General features: G+C 38.6%; 1 protein-coding gene across 1 annotated transcript in view; it reads right to left on the bottom strand.

Annotated features, from left to right (window-relative positions):
* Nucleotides 1–2,798: 2,798 nt before the first annotated feature.
* The window catches only part of tox (thymocyte selection-associated high mobility group box), a 45,923-nt gene continuing 29,454 nt past the window's right edge, over nucleotides 2,799–19,267 (bottom strand). Inside the window, exons 5-10 of the mRNA XM_059344354.1 lie at nucleotides 13,204–13,446; nucleotides 12,113–12,349; nucleotides 10,510–10,590; nucleotides 9,027–9,587; nucleotides 4,224–4,441; nucleotides 2,799–2,972 (exon numbers count right to left, since the gene is read on the bottom strand). Coding sequence (XP_059200337.1) covers nucleotides 2,936–2,972; nucleotides 4,224–4,441; nucleotides 9,027–9,587; nucleotides 10,510–10,590; nucleotides 12,113–12,349; nucleotides 13,204–13,446 — 1,377 coding nt within the window. The 3' untranslated portion in view covers nucleotides 2,799–2,935. The remainder of the gene's footprint in view (nucleotides 2,973–4,223; nucleotides 4,442–9,026; nucleotides 9,588–10,509; nucleotides 10,591–12,112; nucleotides 12,350–13,203; nucleotides 13,447–19,267) is intronic.

Raw genomic sequence — 19,267 nt, 5'->3', positions numbered from 1 at the left:
GTAAGTTATTATTATTATTATCATTTTATTTTTTTATTATTATAAATAAACAGCTGTGTGGTCTGAAGGCTGTCCAGTCGGCTCGTGATGACATCATCAGGTTATTATCTTTAAGTTGATAAACGCCTCCAGAGATTTCTTTATGTGTCTTATTAAACTAAACTCACATAAAGAGCCACAACACACAGTTCTCACCATAGATATCTATGGGACTCACCACTATAGGACCAGGGCCGTCTGGGCTGACCAGTCACCACCAGGGGGCAGTGTGACTATTTCTTTCATTTTGTGTCTTTTTAGTCATTTTTACATCTACAGTCATGGAAACATTGTTGATAATAACCAAAATCATGATCAATAAAACCATGTGACATATCTAGATATCAGCTCTATAATTAAACTCTGATCAGATATTTCTGTTGTTATTAATATAAAACAGCAGCAGTGACACCTCGTACTGTTAGCAGCAAGAGTGTGTGTGTGTGTGTGTGTGTGTGTGTGTGTGTGTGTAAATGTTGAATTCAACAGAAGAAGAAAGGCCTAGTGGGCTCGCCCACACACACACACACACACACACACACTACACTGTAAAAAATGTCTGTAGATTTTAGGATGAAAAACTGTTAACCATGACAGTAAAAGACGTAAAATGATAAATGAGTTAATTCAGTTTCAGTAACAATGAAACACTGTAAATGTTTATATCCAAAACAGTTTTTGTATGTAATATATCCAATCCATCATTTTTGCATTTATTTTTTGTAAAAATACTTTTTCTAACTGTTAAATGTACTAAACACCATATCTCTAACAGAAATATACTGTAATATTTAATGGTAAAATCTTTCATTTATGCAGCATTTATAAAGTATTTTCTTGTCAATTATATGGCAGAACAGCGTTTCTTTTGATGGAAAAACTTAAACGTGAAATCAAAAGTGTTTATATCATTTTACCGTAATATTAGAAAAAGTTTTACCGTATTTATTACGGTAAAGTTCTGCTGCTGGTTTTTACCGTTTGTTTTTTTTACAGTGTGGCTGATGAAGCTCACACAGAAACAAATAAAATAATATTTGTGTGAAACTTTTTTGACGAGCTGTGATCTGAGCTAACAGGAGGTTAAAAATACATATTTTATAAAGCTTCAAAGACGTTTGTTTTGCAATTACAGCTCGGCTTCTTTGCATAAATGCAAAAGGTGGTGATCCAAACGGAGCAGGAGAGCTAAAGGTTTACCTTATTATGATCAGTGTTGTTATTATTATGAGCCGTTAATTAGAGCTGCTGTCACAAAGAGTTCATGGAAACAAAGAAAAGGACAAAGAGGCTCAGAGGTCTGGAGCAACCACTTTATTCTCAAACACATTATTAGAATCTAAAAATAAGAAAATCTTCATGGTTGTTGTTGCCCAGAGTCCTTTCATCTGCCAAAAAACATTAATACAAAGAGATACAGAGAGATGTCTCTTCATCATCATCATCATCATCATCATCATTAACACTAAAACAAAACTGGATTTGATTAAAAAAACAACATTAAAACCAGCAACACTTACAGCTTCTTAAATAGAGAAACAGAGACGATGCAACCAGATCAACCTCCTCATTAACACACACACACACACACACACACACACACTCACACACACACACACACACACACACACACACACACACACACACACACAGTCAGTTTGGATCCAGATCAATAATCTCATCATATGCTGGAGGAGGAGCTGTCATCGTACTAAAGGACTATTTCTTTCTTTTTTTTAAACAAAGAATTGCTCGACATTTTCATTATTTCAAGGACTAAATACATTTAATTTCTACCCTGCAGATCTGAGAACAAATTAACTTTTCTTTTTTAATGCAGACTGCAAAAAAAGGTGTTTAAAAACCAGATCAAACAGTAAATCTGAGGGAAATAATCAATGAAAGCTGCCAGCAGTGATGAACTGGCCCGAGCAGAGTGACCTGATGATTATTTGGTTCTTACAAGATAAAATAAAAACTTTAGATTTAGAAGTGTTAGATCATTTATCTGGTTTTAAGAGTCAATTTATTATTTTAAGTGTTCAACATGTTTATTTCTAGATTTAATAATCTTAATTTAATAAATCTTGTCAAGGTAAATTATCTGTCCATGCTAAAGATAATTTCCCTCAGATTTACTGTTTGATCTGGTTTTTAGACACCTTTTTATAGTTTATGTCTCCAGAGACTCGGTCCAGACTGCATCAAATCAAAAAGCTGATTTTTCTCTCAACGAGGGAACATTTGGTCATCAACCTGTCGTCTGTGTGAAGGAAACAGCAGCTATGAGGTCAGAAAGAAAAACAAAAAATTGGCTTTTTTTTAAATTGACAGCTCAAACTATTATGTTACAGTAATTTACATTTGCTCCTGGGAGCCTTTTGGAGCTGATGGTGGACAAACATCTGTACACATCAGAAGATCTACAGGTCAACTTTAATCAGGGCAGACAGGAAGAGAGAGAAGTTCTGCTGTAGAGGAGGTTTGGAGTATTTACAGTTTATATTCTCATCACAGTTCACCTCCTGCTCCAGTTCAGAGAGGAAAGGTTGGTGTCAGTAGAAAAACTAAGACATGTTGCAGGAACTGTTGTCCTGCTCTAACACTGGCCTGTTGTCCTTTAAATAGACGTGGTAGGAAAAGACAGACGTGTCCCCAGGTGGTCCAGGTGGTCCAGGTGGTCCAGGTGGACCAGGTGGTCCAGGTGGTCCAGGTGGTCCAGGTGGACCAGGTGGTCCAGGTGGTCCAGGTGGTCCAGGTGGACCAGGTGGTCCAGGAAGACCAGGTGGTCCAGGTGGTCCAGGTGGTCCGGTCTCATGGAGAGCTCTGAGGAGACTTGAGGTTCCACGGTGTGGCAGTCGAAGGGCTGAAGGTTTGGTGTCTGTTTGTCCTGAGATTAGCTCAGATAGAGAGGTTTGTCTCTCTGCAGAGCACTGAGGACGACAGACAGAAAGAAAGACGTCAGGACAGAGAGGACAGAGAGACTCAGTGTATGAGAACAAGGTGATTATAGTCAGAAAACTAACCAAATAACGAAAAAAAACATTTTCATTAACTGAAATACAAATAAAAACAAGAGTTTTTAAAAAAACGATAACAAGCTGAAACTGTATTTTGTGGTTACAAAACTAACTAAAATTATCGTGAAAATGTCCTTCGTTTTCCTCTTTGTGAACTTTTTTCATATAAAATCCAGAGTTTCTATTAGAAAGAGGATTCTGTTAGTGAACCTGCAGGAACACATGGTGAATATGTTTACTGAGACTGTATAAAACATCTATATATATATATATATATATATATATATAGATGTTTACTGAGACTGGGATGTCAACACAACAACAGCAACCAACATTATAAACACCTGGACTGTAAGAGTTAATAACCTCATTGGGGCTGAGATGATAAACCAAAGAAATAAAGGAAACATTTATTATGACCTCTTTGAATCTCACACCAACACATAGACCATTACAAAACACTAAAACCAATAAATACTAAACCAAAACTAGGAAACTCACTCTAAAAACTGAATTTCAAAACAATAATTAAAAATGAAATTAAAACTAAAACTGATGAAAAATCCAAAACTATTCTAACCTTGATCAGAACAATCCTTCATTTTGTGATAAAAGCACCAAATTTGGCAGATGTGTTGATAAATATATTGGGAACAAAACTGGATATTGGGACATCACAAATTCAGACCCTGGTTGCCATGGCAACCATTTTTAAAAATGGCTACCAGCAGTTGGTTAAACTTTCCTTTCCCATTGGACCCAATGGACATAATCTAGATCCTAGAACCCTGAGAACCAAATCAAACTCTCACTCACACTTTTACAGACTTTTACAGAGTAAGTAGTCATCTCATTATGTTATAATGTTATTATATATTGCCATGAATCAGTAAAAACTGTTATATTTCTGTGTTTTTTTTGTCAGATGGTGGATGCAGGAGCAAATGTGGTACAGAGGATTTTTAAAAGTAATTACTGATAGTGTGTCTCAATATATCAGAACAATCGATCATTTTGTGATAAAAGCACCACATTGTTTTGGTTGGTTGAAGGTTTGAAGCCTGTTTTACACATTAAAACTGATAAATGTTTGGTTAAAACGGCTTCATAGCACCTGAAGCCAGACAAAGGAAGGAAGAGGTTGGCTAGAACGCCGACGCCTACCCGTTGCCGTGGTAATCGGCGGTCCAGTCCAGAGACGGGTGGTGGTTGGGGTGGTGCTGGTGGTGCTGGTGGTGGTTGGGGTGGTGGTGGTTGAGGTGGTGGTTGGGCATGTGTCGACCCAGCTGGTGGTAGTCCACCGATGATGACATCACTCCTCCAGCGTTCAGCATGTTTCCTCCCAGCTGCTGGTAGTCGGACTGCAGGGACGGCTGGTAGCCCTGCAGGTAACCATGGTAACAAAGAGTTATTCATCAATATACAGAGATTATAACATCTGATCACATTCATACAGAGATTATAACATCTGATCACATTTATACAGAGATTATAACATCTGATCACACTGACAAGAGCAACAACAAAGGATCAGCCTCGTCGGATATTAACGCTAAACTTCCAAACAAGCCGACATGATGCTGATGAACCAGTGGAACATGTTGAGAACTTGAAGGCATGAAGGACTGTGAGCTAGTTCATCAGAATCCTCCTTCTCCGAGTCATATCTCAGTCAGAGATGAAGACATGAGGGTTAAAACCTGCTTGATATGAACCAGACTGGACCGGACCAGTTAGACCACCAGGAGTCCAGTCCGGTCCGTTTGGTTCGTCTGAATCAGAGAGAACTCCTTTTCTATTTAGTCGCGTTTCTTTCACGGTGCAGAAATGACATTTTCACTATAATTTTAGTTAGTTTTGGAACCACAAAATACAGTTTCAGTTAGTTATCGTTTTTTAAAAACAGACTCTGTTTGATTCTAATAATCTATTATCTATATTATCTATATCTATTATTTACCATCTAATTCTGATCAAACTAACGTGTTGACCCATGAATTAATCCACAGATCAGACAGCTGTAGAACCACAGAAGAGCCTTGATGCTTCTACCACCAAGGTACATTTCAAGTTATTTTCAGTAATATGTTGATAATTCTGCAATAACAAAGTAGCTTTATCTCAGTGGAGCCGGCAGAGAAAAGCTGAAAAACTTTATGATTTTATCTGCGCCAGTTGCCCACAATCCACTGAGTTTGGGTTCATTTCCTTTAATTGGGTCGGATTCTGGTGGGATTACTTCAGAGTGGATGGAACCACACCAGGGTCCGTTTGGAACCGGACCGGGACCCTCTGTGATGGTCTGGGTAGTTCTGGTGCACCAGGGTCCGTTTGGAACCGGACCGGGACCCTCTGTGGTGGTCTGGGTAGTTCTGGTGCACCAGGGTCCATTTGGAACCGGACCGGGACCCTCTGTGGTGATCTGGGTAGTTCTGGTGCACCAGGGTCCGTTTGGAACCGGACCGGGACCCTCTGTGATGGTCTGGGTAGTTCTGGTGCACCAGAGTACGATTGGAGCGTTCACAAGCAGCCAAACGAACCGTAACAAGGATTTAACCAGCAGAGTTCGATTGAAACAGATTAAACTTTGGGTTGGATTCAACCCAGTTCTATTATTTTATTATTATGTTATATTGACCAGTTACCAATGACAACAGCTGTTCACCATGTTTGTTATGCACAATGTGTGTGCTTGTGTTCAGGGGTTGTTTCAGGTCAGTAACATGCAGCCCTGCAGATACCTGCAGGTATCTGTAGGTATCTGCAGATATCTGCAGGTATCTACAGGTTTCTACAGGTATCTGCAGATATCTACAGGTATCTGCAGGTATCTACAGGTATCTGCAGGTATCTACAGGTACCTGCAGGTATCTACAGGTATCTGCAGGTATCTGCAGGTATCTACTTCAGCCTACTCCCTTTTTTTCGGACCAAAATTATATTTTTGTGTGCTTGCTTGCAAAAGCACACTAACTACTATTCACCGGGACTACTTTTATTCTTCCGTTTAATCTTCCGTTTCTTCCGTGTCGTTTTTCGGTCGATTACTCCTCCCAGAGTTTTGGCCACACATACACAAAAAAGGTATCAAATCGACCGGCTCGCCCATGACAAGTGTGCTATGACTTTTCTAAGGGTTTCGACAAACGGTTTTCAAATTATTGGAAAAAACATGTCAAAAAATCCCCCCAATGTAACCCTATGGAGAGTCTAGAGTGGTGATGTCATCAAGAGGGAGAGAAGAAATTGTCAAAAAATAAATTTGAAAACTGCGCTCCAGGCCGCAAATTTCACTCTACAGAAATAATTTATACATAGAAACGTAGGAAAATTAGTGTTCTCCCTCACAATCCTCTGGTAAAGCTGTCAGAGTTATAGTTTGGGCGTGAGACGCACAGATGATCCACCAACACCACCAACAGCCTCATTGGCTCCCATATTAAAAACGCAGGATGATTTCTGAAAAAAGGGTATGTAACATTTTTTTAGATCGCTCTAACAAAGCTAATTTTTAATTTTTCTTAAAAAAAATATATATGTAGACGTTGAGGAAGAACTCAGGATGCTCAAAGTGAAGTCGGATCAATGATAGGTATTATGGTTTTGCCAAAAATGCTTTCTGTTCGAGGCCAGAATTTTCAGTTTGTCGACCTCTGGCTGCTCAGTGTGGCAGAGCTGTCAGTTAATTTCAGTTGATTGCTCTGCTCTGATTGGTCGACTCCACCTGGCCACCTGGTTGCTTAGCTACCAAAGCCCCCCCTCCCTCCTCCAACACAGACATTCTAACTGATAACTGTCAGTTTACTCTAAGTAAACAGACATGGCATTTCTTCATAAAACATGAGACCTAATAACTTGACCATACATTGTCCAATCTGCCTCAAACTTGTCATGCATGATGATGGTTCATCATTTACCAGTTCTACATAACAATGTTTCATAAATTCCCGCCCTTTTTGATCAGCCACGCCCCCTTTCATAACTTATGAACTGTTTGTCCTAGAAACTTGTATAAGGTGTCAGATTACTCGGCATAGAGTCCCTGTTTAACTGGTGATTGATTACCACGCCCCTTTTGATTAGCCACACCCCCTTTTACTAACTAGTGAACCGTTTTACCGTTTGTCCTTGAGACTTGTATGAGGTGTCAGTGTACTCAGCAGGAAGTCCCTGTTTAATCCCTGCCCCTTTTGATAAGCCACGAGAGTCACGGTCCAGAGGCAAGCACACAATCAAAATTTATTTAGAAATTTTCTAGTTCATAGTAAGTTTGTGTGTGTGTTGTTCTTACAGGCGCGTATCTATGAGTTACTAACATGATAGAATACAGCTGGTAGTCAACTTACTACTGAGGGAACAGAAACTGATCTCACAGGCCTGTGGGAAAGAGATTATAACATGATAAAACCTTAAAATAATAATAATAAAAAGTGTAAAGCTAGTCTGGTTCTTATAATGATCCAAAAATAACACATGATATTAAGTTAATGACATTTTGGTATAGCGTCTCTTAACGTAGAGAACATTCTCGTTTTTGTTCCAGGTCATCACTTTGTTTCAATGAATCTGGTCAACGACATATTTAACAAGCAACATGTTGTATTTATCAACCAAAGAGGTTAAAAGTGAAATCCTTCACATGAATCAGTGTTAAATCAGTGTTATTGAGATGCTGAGGCTTGTTTTCATCCAGCCTTCAGAACGCTGAAATGTTTCTGATTAACGGGACATGAATGAATGAATGAATGAATGAATGAATGAATGAAAGACAGATCAGCTTCATCAGCAATAATTACAGAGTTTAGAGAGGAGGAAGAGGAGGAGAGGAAGAGGAGGAGAGCATGTCTAACCAGCAGATACTTGAAGGAAAAGACACACACACACACACACACACACACAGTGAGTCTGAAAGGGAAGTTAATCTGAGTGAAAGAGGAGAAAGAGGAGAAAAGGAGGACAGCAGGTGGTTGGGTTCTCCTCCTCTCCTCCCCCTCTCCTCCTCTACCTCACCTATTCATCCATTGTTGAGCAAATTCTTCTCCTTCACTCCTTCACAAAGACCCCATCTGCCTCTTTTGTCTCTCTCTCTCTCTCTCTCGCTCACTAACTCTCTCTCTCTCTACCTCTCTCTCTCTCTCTCTCTCTCTGTCTCTCTCTCTCTCTCTCTCTGTCTCTCTCTCTCTCCCTCTCTCTCTCTCTCTCTCTCTCCCTCTCTCTCTCTCTCTCTCCCTTCCCCCATCATTTCTCTCTCTTCACTCAGATGAAAAAAAAATAAACTTCAGAGCTCTGTCACTGTGTCCCAACCCCTTCACTTTTATATTTTGTTGGTTTCGTTTGCTCTCTCTCTCTCTCTCTCTCTCTCTCTCTCTTTGCTCAAATTATGCAAAATGGAGGAAAAGAAAGAAAGGGGGATTATGGAAGTGTGGGGTTTTAAAGTGTGATACGATAAAAACAGGATGAAAATGGAAGTGAGACTGGTGGAAAGCTTTTCCCCGATTCTGAAATATTTGGTGGAGATAAATAATCTCACATCAGGCTCGACACAAACTCATATTAATAATAATATAATTACCAGATACAATGTTAGCAGACCAGCTGAACGGACTCATTGATTGATAGGTATTATAGAGGTATTATGGGTAGGGCTGGGCAGATTTTAAATTTTTCTTTTTAATGCCTGGGACAACTAAAGGAACGTTTGTTTGGACAAATATATTAATAACAATTAATATTTTTGTTCTTATCATTATATTTGTCCGAACAAATGAACTTTTAGTTGAACCAGACATTAAAATGAACAATTAATTGAAGAAAACACGGAGGTCTAACAATGTTTCCCTGACTGTATTTTTTGGTCATTTTATTTCTATTTTGATAATTTAGTAATTTTGTCTTTTTTAGTCATTTTGACATATTTTTTCTGTATATTGTCTCTCTACAGTTTCCAGTACTGAGTGCGTGACTGACCTGTGAGTGTGTCATCCCCATGGAGAGTCCACTGAGCTGCTGCTGGTTCTGGTGGTTCTGGTGGTGGTTCTGGTGGTTCTGGTGGTTCTGGTGGTGGTTCTGGTGGTTGTTCTGGTGGTTCTGGTGGTGTGGACTGTGCAGACCCCCCAGGTGGGCCTGGCTGTGGAGGGGAGGGCTGACCTGCAGAGGGGGGGTGGAGGCCGCCACCATGCTGCCCAGAGACAGACCCCCCTGGTGGTGGGGGACGCTGGGCCGGGGGGCCGTCCCTCTGGAGGACAGAGCCTGGAGCTGGGGGTGGATCTGGGGAGGAAGGTGAGGGCTGAGGCCGGGGCTGGAGGCGTGGGACGGGTGGGACGGGTGGGACGGGTGGGGGTACGGCAGGTACATGCTGGGGTGAGGGTGGGGCTGCAGAGGGTGGAGGGAGCCACTGGAGGAGTGGTGCTGGCCCCCCGGGTGGCCCCCCGGGTACACCGAAGGTTTGGGTGTGAACATGGAGGTAGAGGAGGAGGAAGGTGTGGAGGAAGGGTGGGGCGGCTTCATCTCAGACGGATCATTATAACTCTGGAGAAGAAGAGAAAGCAGGACAGAAATTCAGATTTCACATCGATTGTGTGTGTGTGTGTGTGTGTGTGTGTGTGTGTGTGTGTGTGGTAGTGACCAGCTGAAACCATGTTTCACATCTTAAATGGTTGCCATGGTTACCGGGGGCTCTACATATGTAGCCATGACAGAAGTGTGTATTTGATATCAGCAGATCTTAATCTTCAGCTCCTCCATCACGCTGTAGAAACATCCTAGTGTTCAGCCTGTAGTAATGTCTCATTGTTCTCTAATGTTACAGCTAATAGCTGATGTTGTTGTTGTTGTTGTTGTTGTTTATCACAGAGAGCTGTTCATTCCTCTGATTCCAGCCTTGAAGAGGCCTTCCTAACCACAGAGCTGAAATATCAGAAGATCTCTCAGCTACACTGTCAACTGTTAGTTGTTATATTTGGTAGTGGGCTAGTTGTGAGGGTCTTCAGATGTAAACTGTTAGTTGTTATATTTGGTAGTGGGCTAGTTGTCAGGGTCTTCTGATGGCCTGAGGGCCTCTAAAAGAAGAGCTAAACAGTTAGCAAGGTTCAGTATCGGCTATTAATGGAAGGAGACAATGTTTTCTGTATCCTTGAATGATGTCTGCTTTTTATCTGACCTGTAGCTCATCATATGTGTAATAATAATAATAATAATAATAATAATGATAATAATAATAATAATAATAATAATTGTTATTATAATTATTATTATTATTATTATTATTATTATTATTATTATTATCATCATCATCATCATCATCATATATGTAACTGTGTTCAGCCACCCAGGCACCTTGGAACTGACCCACTCCTGTTGTCAACTGCACTGGCAGGATTTATGTCCCTGGTGCAAGAAGCCTTGTACTTTCTTTTTTATGTGGGCATGAATAAATATTTCAGATGTGTACCTGTGACACCAGACTGGCTCTGTAGGCTGCCAGCTGTTTCAGATATTCCTTCTTGGCCGTCTCCGTCCTCTTCTTGTACTCCTGAAACACACAAACATTTGATTTCTCCATCATCAACCTCCATATATTTCAATTTAAACTACGTCTGGGTGATCTTACGTCTGAGGAGGTCTTACTCTTCTTAATGAGCCTCATTAAGAAGAGTAAGAACGAGTCTCCGAAAAGTCTCCAATAACACTAGAAAAAGTCTCCAATAACACTAGAAAAAAGACTCCAATAACACCAGAAAAAGTCTCCAATAACACCAGAAAAAGTCTCCAATAACACCAGAAAAAGTCTCCAGTAAGACCAGAAAAAAGTCTCCAGTAACACCAGAAAAAGTCTCCAATAACACCAGAAAAAAGTATCCAATAAAACCAGAAAAAGTCTCCAGTAACACCAGAAAAAAGTCTCCAATAACTCCAGAAAAAGTATCCAATGAAACCAGAAAAAGTCTCCAATAACACCAGAAAACGTCTCCAATAACTCCAGAAAAAGTCTCCAATAACACCAGAAAAAGTCTCCAACGACACCAGAAAAAGTCTCCAATGACACCAAAAAAGTCTCCAACGACACCAGAAAAAGTCTCCAACGACACCAGAAAAAGTCTCCAATGACACCAAAAAAGTATCCAATGACACCAGAAAAAGTCTCCAATAACACCAGAAAAAGTCTCCAACGACACCAGAAAAAGTCTCCAATGACACCGAAAAAGTCTCCAATGACACCATAAAAAGTCTCCAATAACACCAGAAAACGTCTCCAATAACACCAGAAAAAGTCTCCAATAACACCAGAAAACGTCTCCAATAACACCAGAAAAAGTCTCCAATAACACCAGACAACGCCTCCAATAACACCAGAAAAAGTCTCCAATAACACCAGACAACGCCTCCAATAACACTAGAAAAAAGTCTCCAACGACACCAGAAAAAGGTCTCCAATAACACCAGACAACGCCTCCAATAACACCAGAAAAAGTCTCCAATAACACCAGACAACGCCTCCAATAACACCAGAAAAAGTCTCCAGTAACACCAGAAAAAAGTCTCCAGTAACACCAGAAAAAAAGTCTCCAGTAACACCAGAAAAAAGTCTCCAGTAACACCAGAAAAAGTCTCCAATAACACCAGAAAAAGGTCTCCAGTAACACCAGAAAAAAGTCTCCAATAACACCAGAAAAAGTCTCCAATGACACAAAAAAGTCTCCAATGACACCAAAAAAGTCTCCAATGACACCAGAAAAAGTCTCCAATAACACCAGAAAAAGTCTCCAATAACAGAAAAAAGTCTCCAATAACACCAGAAAAAGTAGCTGGATTTGTCTCCAGTTGCTTTTTTGAAAAATAGTCACTCAGGGGGCCTGAAAAGTCGCTAAATTTAGCAACAAAGTGGCTAAGTTGGGAACACTGCTTGGCTTCGATACTTGGCCGCCATGAATCGATATTAAATCGCCACGTAAAAAATATGTCGATCCTCTGCTGTGTGGATTTCCCACCTCTAAAACAGATATTGAACACTTTGTTACACTATACTGAAGGTGTGGATCTCCTCCAGGACCCACCTGCTTCTGCTCGTCCCCCAGGCCGTCCCACATGGACGCCACGATCTTGGACACCTCCCCGAAGGTGGCGTTGGGGTTCTGGGCCTTGATGTTGGCCTGCGTGTCCCTGAAGAACAGAGCGTACGCTGAAACCGGCTTCACCGGCTCGTTGGGGTCCTTACGCTTCTTCTTCTTTGGTGTCTTCGGTTTCTTAGAGATGTCCACTGAGGCTGGCCTCTTCTCTGCTACACCTCCCAGCTGAGAGGAGGAGGAGGAGGAGAGGAGGAAGAGGAGGAGGAGAGGAGGAGGAGATGGATGGAGTTTAGCTCTATAAACAGTGGTAAATATAGACAGTGGTAATCTGATGCTTTGTGGTATAATACAAGTGTTTTTTTATTCTGTTCTCACACTGACTGATATGTGACCTGAACTTCTTTAATGTGAAGCTTTGACTCAATCACAGACTGAACTGGAAACTCCTCATCAGTCTGAGAGATGATGAAGATCTCCAGATGTATCATCTGCATATGACTCCTAACAGCTAGTAAATGTGTCTGTGTTTTAGATGTGTAGGAGTTTACTGTTTCGTTCTTTCCTTTGTGAAGCAAACAGCCTCTCTACCTGCTGATGAGGGTGTTACCAGTCATTCGTCCACACAGAGCCAACGAGAATGCAACAGTTGGTAAATATTATTCAGCCGCACAACAAGAGTTTCATTTCCCCAGAATATGAGAATATGAGAATATGAGAATGAGTCAGTATGGTTTCAGAGAGAGAAAGCAGCAGAGAGGAGCTGATCTCATGCAGAGAGAATATCTGGGGTTAACATAACACACACACACACACACACACCACACACACACACACACACACACACACACACACACACACACACACACACACACACACACACACACAGCCCACTGAGATAGTATAGTATATATTCAGTTAGTATAGTATATGTTTTTAATTGTTATTATGTTGTTTTTTATTTTATTGTATTTTTTATTTTATATTTTTCATGTTATTTTTTATTTTATTTTATATTTTTCATGCTATTTTTTATTTTATTTTCTATTTTTCATGTTATTTTTTTATTGTATATTTTTTACCCTGAGTGTGTCGTCGTTGTCGTCCTCGTGGGCGGAGCTGGACGGCGACGGCGTGGCAGATTTACTCCCCGGAGGAGAAGGAGAATGATGAACGGCGTTCCCGCTCAGCCCCAGCTGTGATTGGTTGATGGTGGACAGCTGACTCTGCTGGCTCACGCCTGATTGGCTCCTGGGTCCCAGCGCGGCTTCGATTGGCTGCTGGCTGCTGGTGAACCGGGAGTCAGAGTTCACCATCTGCTGCATCTGGAAACAGGAGATATAACAGGTGATATAACGGGTTATTAAGGGTTATTATGGGTTATTAAGGGTTATTAAGGGTTATTATGGGTTAATATGGGTTATTATGGGTTATTATGGGTTAATATGGGTTATTATGGATATACAGCAGAACATCTAGAACATTATTTCACCTGCAGTTACACAACCTTCAGGGAAAAGCTCAACACAAACTAGATTGCTTTGGTAGCTAAGCAACCAGGTGGCCAGGTGGGGTCGACCAATCAGAGCAGAGCAATCAACAGAATTAACTGCCACCTGAATGTACCGGAACAGTGACAGCAGCCAGAGGTGGACAGACTGGAATTTCTGGCCTCGAACAGAAAGCATTTTTGGCAAAACCATAATACCTATCATTGATCCGACTTCACTTTGAGCGTCCTGAGTTCTTCCTGAACGTCTACATGTGTTTTTTTTTAAGAAAAATGAAGAAGCCTCATCCTCCTGGCTAACGACTCCGGTGACTATGTGGTTCTTGTTCTGTTGGACCTGACTGCAGCGTTTGATACCGTGGACCAGAGCACCCTAGTGGCTCGGTGACGCCACCTAGTGGGCATCGGTGGTTCAAGTCCTTTCTGACTGACAGAAGCATGAGTGTAAGCCTCGGCACCTCGGAGTCCAGCCCCGCTCCGCTGCTGTATGGGGTTCCACAGGGGTCGAGTTTAGGGCCCCTGCTCTTTTATTTGTATTTCCTGCCTCTGGGCTCCATTTTGAGCCCAGTTCTATTTATTTTATTGTTCTTGTTCTGTTGTTTATGTCCACAATGAGAGTCAAAGCCACAGACTGACCGACAAAGTGTTCAGTCAAATATAGTCCATTCTCCATAATGAGTACTTTTACCTGTGATACTTTAAGTACATATTGATGCTGATGCTTTTTTACTTCAGTAAGTTTTGAATGCAGGACTATTACTGTAGTGAAGTCATTCACAGTGTGTATTAGTACTTTTACTGCAGTAAATAAAGCATGTGAGTACTGTCTCTCATCATGGTGTGTCGCTGTAGGTTCAGATCAGTGTCATCTCTCTCACTGACTCAGTCAGGCTGATTTTTTGTCCATTTCTGAGGAAAACAAAAGCTAAAAGCCAACAATGAGAGGCACCACCCTGGGTAGGCAGCGCTGACACGTCTCAGACAGAAGACGGGACGGCTGGTGATGAGAACCAGGAGTTTCCTCTGTTAGTCAGCGCTAATAATACCGGATGTGGTCTGGTAATGAACCGATCTGGAACCAGGACCTGAACCTCTGAGCCGGCTCCGCTCCTCACACCGAACACTCCCAGACGTTTATGACGTACGAGGCGCTACAAACGCTGGAAACTAAAACCTGCGGTTCGCTTTGTTCGGGTTGAGAGTTTAATAAAAGTCATTCTAGTCAACAGGCGAAACGTCACAAGTCATAATATATATATATATATATGTATATATATATATATGTATATATATATATATATATATATATATATATATATATATAAACACTATATGATAATTCCTCTTTTACTCTAAAGTTCACCTCACATACATAAAAAACACATTTAACACAGAAAGGAATAAGCTGCATTGTGGTTCTGGTGTCAGTAACAGGAACAAGGTTTCACCAACACCACATGCAACATTACTACAAATTAAAAGCTTCAGGAACGGAAAATAAAAAGACATTCTTCAGACTTTCCTCAGTCTGTCTGAGAAATCACTGACTGGAAGATCTTCACACAGCTAGAGAGGTTAATCACAGCGTTTCATATGAAAAGTTCAACAGAAACATTGACAAACAGCTTGTTCTGTTCATGGAAGAGCAGACAGTAGATAATATTAGATAATATTAGATAATATTAGATGATATTAGATAATATTAGATGATATTAGATGATATTACATGATATTAGATAATAGTAGATAATATTAGATAATATTATATAATATTATATGATATTAGATGATATTAGATAATATTAGATGATATTAGATAATATTAGATAATATTAGATGATATTAGATGATATTAGATGATATTAGATGATATTAGATAATATTAGATGATATTAGATGATATTAGATGATATTAGATGATATCAGCTCATCATGTGGCTGCAAGTCATTGAGGAAACTCATTCAACAAAATATAGATTTTTGTATAAAGTTCAGTTTCAGATTATATCCACAGTTTTAATCTGGAGAATATTAAACATTGGAATTGAAATGTGAAAAAGAAATATTAAAATATGATTGACAAATAAAACATAAATAAATAAACTAAAAACCAAAACAAATAAAATAGACTTTCAGGCTGTTAATAAAACATTGTACTGAGATAATAATTATGTATTATTATTATTATTATTATTATTATTATTATTATTATTATTATTATATTATTAATAAAATATTATTATTAATAAAATATGTGATGGGAAAATGGGAAATATAGTTTTATTTCTGGTAATTCATACTTCCTGTCAAACATTTACAGCTTTACTTTAAAAACAAAAAAGCACAAAAAGTCAATATGTTGAGTCCAGATAAAAACTATCGTGTCCATTTTAAATATCAAACCATAAATGGATATAGTGATTATGTACTGTAAAAAAAACAACTGTTGTTTTTATGGTAAAAACAACAACTGTTGGTCGCCAGAACTTTACCGTAATAAATACGGTGCAACTTGTTCTAATATTACGGTAAAATGATATTAGCACTGTTGATTTCATGTTTCAGATTGACATTTTATTCCATATTTTAGTGTATGAATAAAAAGTTTTTCCATCAAAAGAAACGCTGTTCTGCCATATAATTGACAAGAAAATACTTTATAAATGCTGCATAAATTAAAGATTTTACCATTAAATATTACAGTATATTTCTGTTAGAGATATGGTGTTTAGTACATTTAACAGTGAGAAAAAGGATTTTTACAAAAGATAAATGCAAATATTACAGTGATGGCATACACATTAGAACTTTATCTCAGAATCAGTTGCTTTCACTTAAATTTGCATCTAAAATCTCAGAAAATATAATTTTTTCTACTCGTAAATTTACCGCTTTTAATCTCAAAGAATATCTGATTTATTTTTCTCGGAAATTTGAGTTTTTTGTCTTTTGCCACTTTCATCTTTATTCATGATATTCAGGTTTGATTATATATTACAGTATATTTTTGCTACAAACACAGTGCCAGAGTATTTTACAGTGGAGTAAAAATGTAAAAAAAAAAATCCTGTTTTGTCTGATTTAAACATTTACAGTGTTTCATTGTTACTGAAACTGAATTAACTCATTTATCATTTTATGGTTTAGCAGTTTTTCTTTTCTTACAGTGCAGCTGATATATTTTAACTCCAGTCTTCATATTTGATCCAGTTGATCTGTGTGAAATGTGATGGTGTTATTTAAATGGTGACATTTCATTTCTCATATTTTAACTCCTGGTTTCTCAGTAAAGTGAAAGAATCTCTGCGCCGTGACATTCAGATGTGGCTTCATGTGTCACAATGAAAGCTTCACCTCCGACTCTGAGTCTTCAGAGGCCTGATGAGTTTCTGTCTCTAATAAAGATCTCTGCCTTTCAAGACTGAAACTTTTCACCTCCCACTCTTCATCTTTCAGCTGTAATATGAAGAGTGACGGTGAATCTCTGAACACCAGAACAAAGACAGATAGTTCTTCATAACTGAGTTATTAAAAAGCTCCAAATAATCCAGACTTGTTGCCTCCATCAGAGTATAAAACAAAGCAGCGTGGAGCCCTACTGTACATTTACCTCTAAAGTTCTGGCTGTAAACTCCATGAGGCCAGTTTCAGTTTGATGATGATATACCAAGTAAAACTGGAGACAAGCTCAAATAGATTTAGTATCAAATGATAGAACTGGATGGAACCCTCTTATATGGTAGATTTGACACCTTTGGTCACATTTGACACATTTACAATTCTTTATTGAGCATGATAGTGTTTTGAAAGTTAAAAAAGATTCAAAATCACATTTTATGTTGGACTAAAGGACTAAAAAAGACACAAAAATACACAAAATGACTAAAAAAGACACATAATGACCAAAAAAAGAAACAATGACTAAAAAAAGACACAAAATAGCTAAAAAAGACACAACAAAAGACACAAAATGACCAACAAAAGACACAAAATAGCTTAAAAAAGACACAAAATGACCAACAAAAGACACAAAATAACTTAAAAAAGACACAAAATGACCAAAAAAAGGCACAAAATAACTTAAAAAAGACACAAAATGACCAAAAAAAGAAACAATGACTAAAAAAAGACACAAAATAACTTAAAAAAGACACAAAATGACCAAAAAAAGAAACAATGACAAAAAAAAAGACACAAAGTAACTAAAAAAGACACAACAAAAGACACAAAATAACTTAAAAAAGACACAAAATGACAAAAAAAGGACACACAATGACAAAAAAGACACAAAATAATCCACCAACATGGCATTTAAACATGTTTTAAGTGGTGTATACAGGCAGGATGGAAAGGAGTCAGAAATGGACTAAAGAGCCCAAAACTCCATAGAGTTAAATACAGATTGTTATTATTATTATTATTATTATTATTATTATTTCAGAGGCCTAAAGGGAAAGGTCTTATTTCCCGTCTACCTTTTCTGTCTCCACCTCGTCTTTATATTCTCAGACTAACATTCATTTACTGCTGGTCCATGAATGATGGTTGCCTGGCAACCGCCTGGCTCGGCCTCACCGGGTGTGTGTGTGTGTGTGTGTGTGTGTGTGTGTGTGTCCTCAGCTGCAGCTCTGTTTTATTTGTGGCCAACATCTTGTGAAGGAGGGTTAAAATCTGAAATTATTAGCGATTAGAGAACATTATTTTGTGGTTTTTCAGATTATTAAAGGTGTGAATCAGCGTCTTGGTCCCAAGATACGATTTCATCCTGATACTGAGGATTATATTATGATTTAACTGTTTACTCTGCAAAAAGGTGTTTAGTCTAAAAACCAGATAGAAAAGTAAACCTGAGGGTCTAAAACCAGATCAAACAGTAAATCTGAGGGAAATGATCTTGCTGCATGGACAGATAATTTACCTTGACAAGATTTCTTGAATTAAGATTATTAAATCTTGAAATAAGCATGTTGAACACGTGAAATAAGGACGACGTCACTACTGGAAGTCTTTTTGTGTAATTTTGTGTCCTTTTTTGTCATTTTACATCCTTTTTTGATCATTTTGGGGTTTTTTTGTGTGTCATTTTTGGTTAATTTTTTACACGTTTTTTATTGTAATTTTACATGATTTTTTGGTCATTTTGTGTGTTTTTTTTTTGTCATTTTTACATCTTTTTTGGTCGTATTATTAGATTGAAGAAAAATGCGCTGAGGAATTCCTGGAAATAGGCAGAGTTCAGTATTCAACATGCATGTTGAACACTTAAAATAATAAATGAACTCTTAAAACCAGATAAAGTAAAGCTGCCAGCAGTGATGAACTGGCCCGAGCAGAGTGACCTGATGATTATTTGGTTCTTACCAAGATAAAAAAACTTTAGATTTAGAAGTGTTAGATCATTGATCTTGCAACACAACAGGAGGGTGAATCCTCTTCCTATTCATTGTTTATTTTCTCAGTTATTATTTATAGAATCGGCTGATATTGTTTTACATTATACAAACAATTTCAAAAAATTATCTGATGAAAGTTTTATGTTTGAGGAAGTGGCCCTCTACAAAATATCCACATAAAAAAAAGGTATTTTTTCATTCAAGCTCAAAGAATTACAGCCACCATATTGGTTCTGGATCAGT

This window comes from Centropristis striata, chromosome 11, assembly GCF_030273125.1.
Source record: "Centropristis striata isolate RG_2023a ecotype Rhode Island chromosome 11, C.striata_1.0, whole genome shotgun sequence".
In the NCBI taxonomy this organism is placed as follows: Eukaryota; Metazoa; Chordata; class Actinopteri; order Perciformes; family Serranidae; genus Centropristis; species Centropristis striata.
This window is presented reverse-complemented; position numbering and strand designations above follow the sequence as displayed.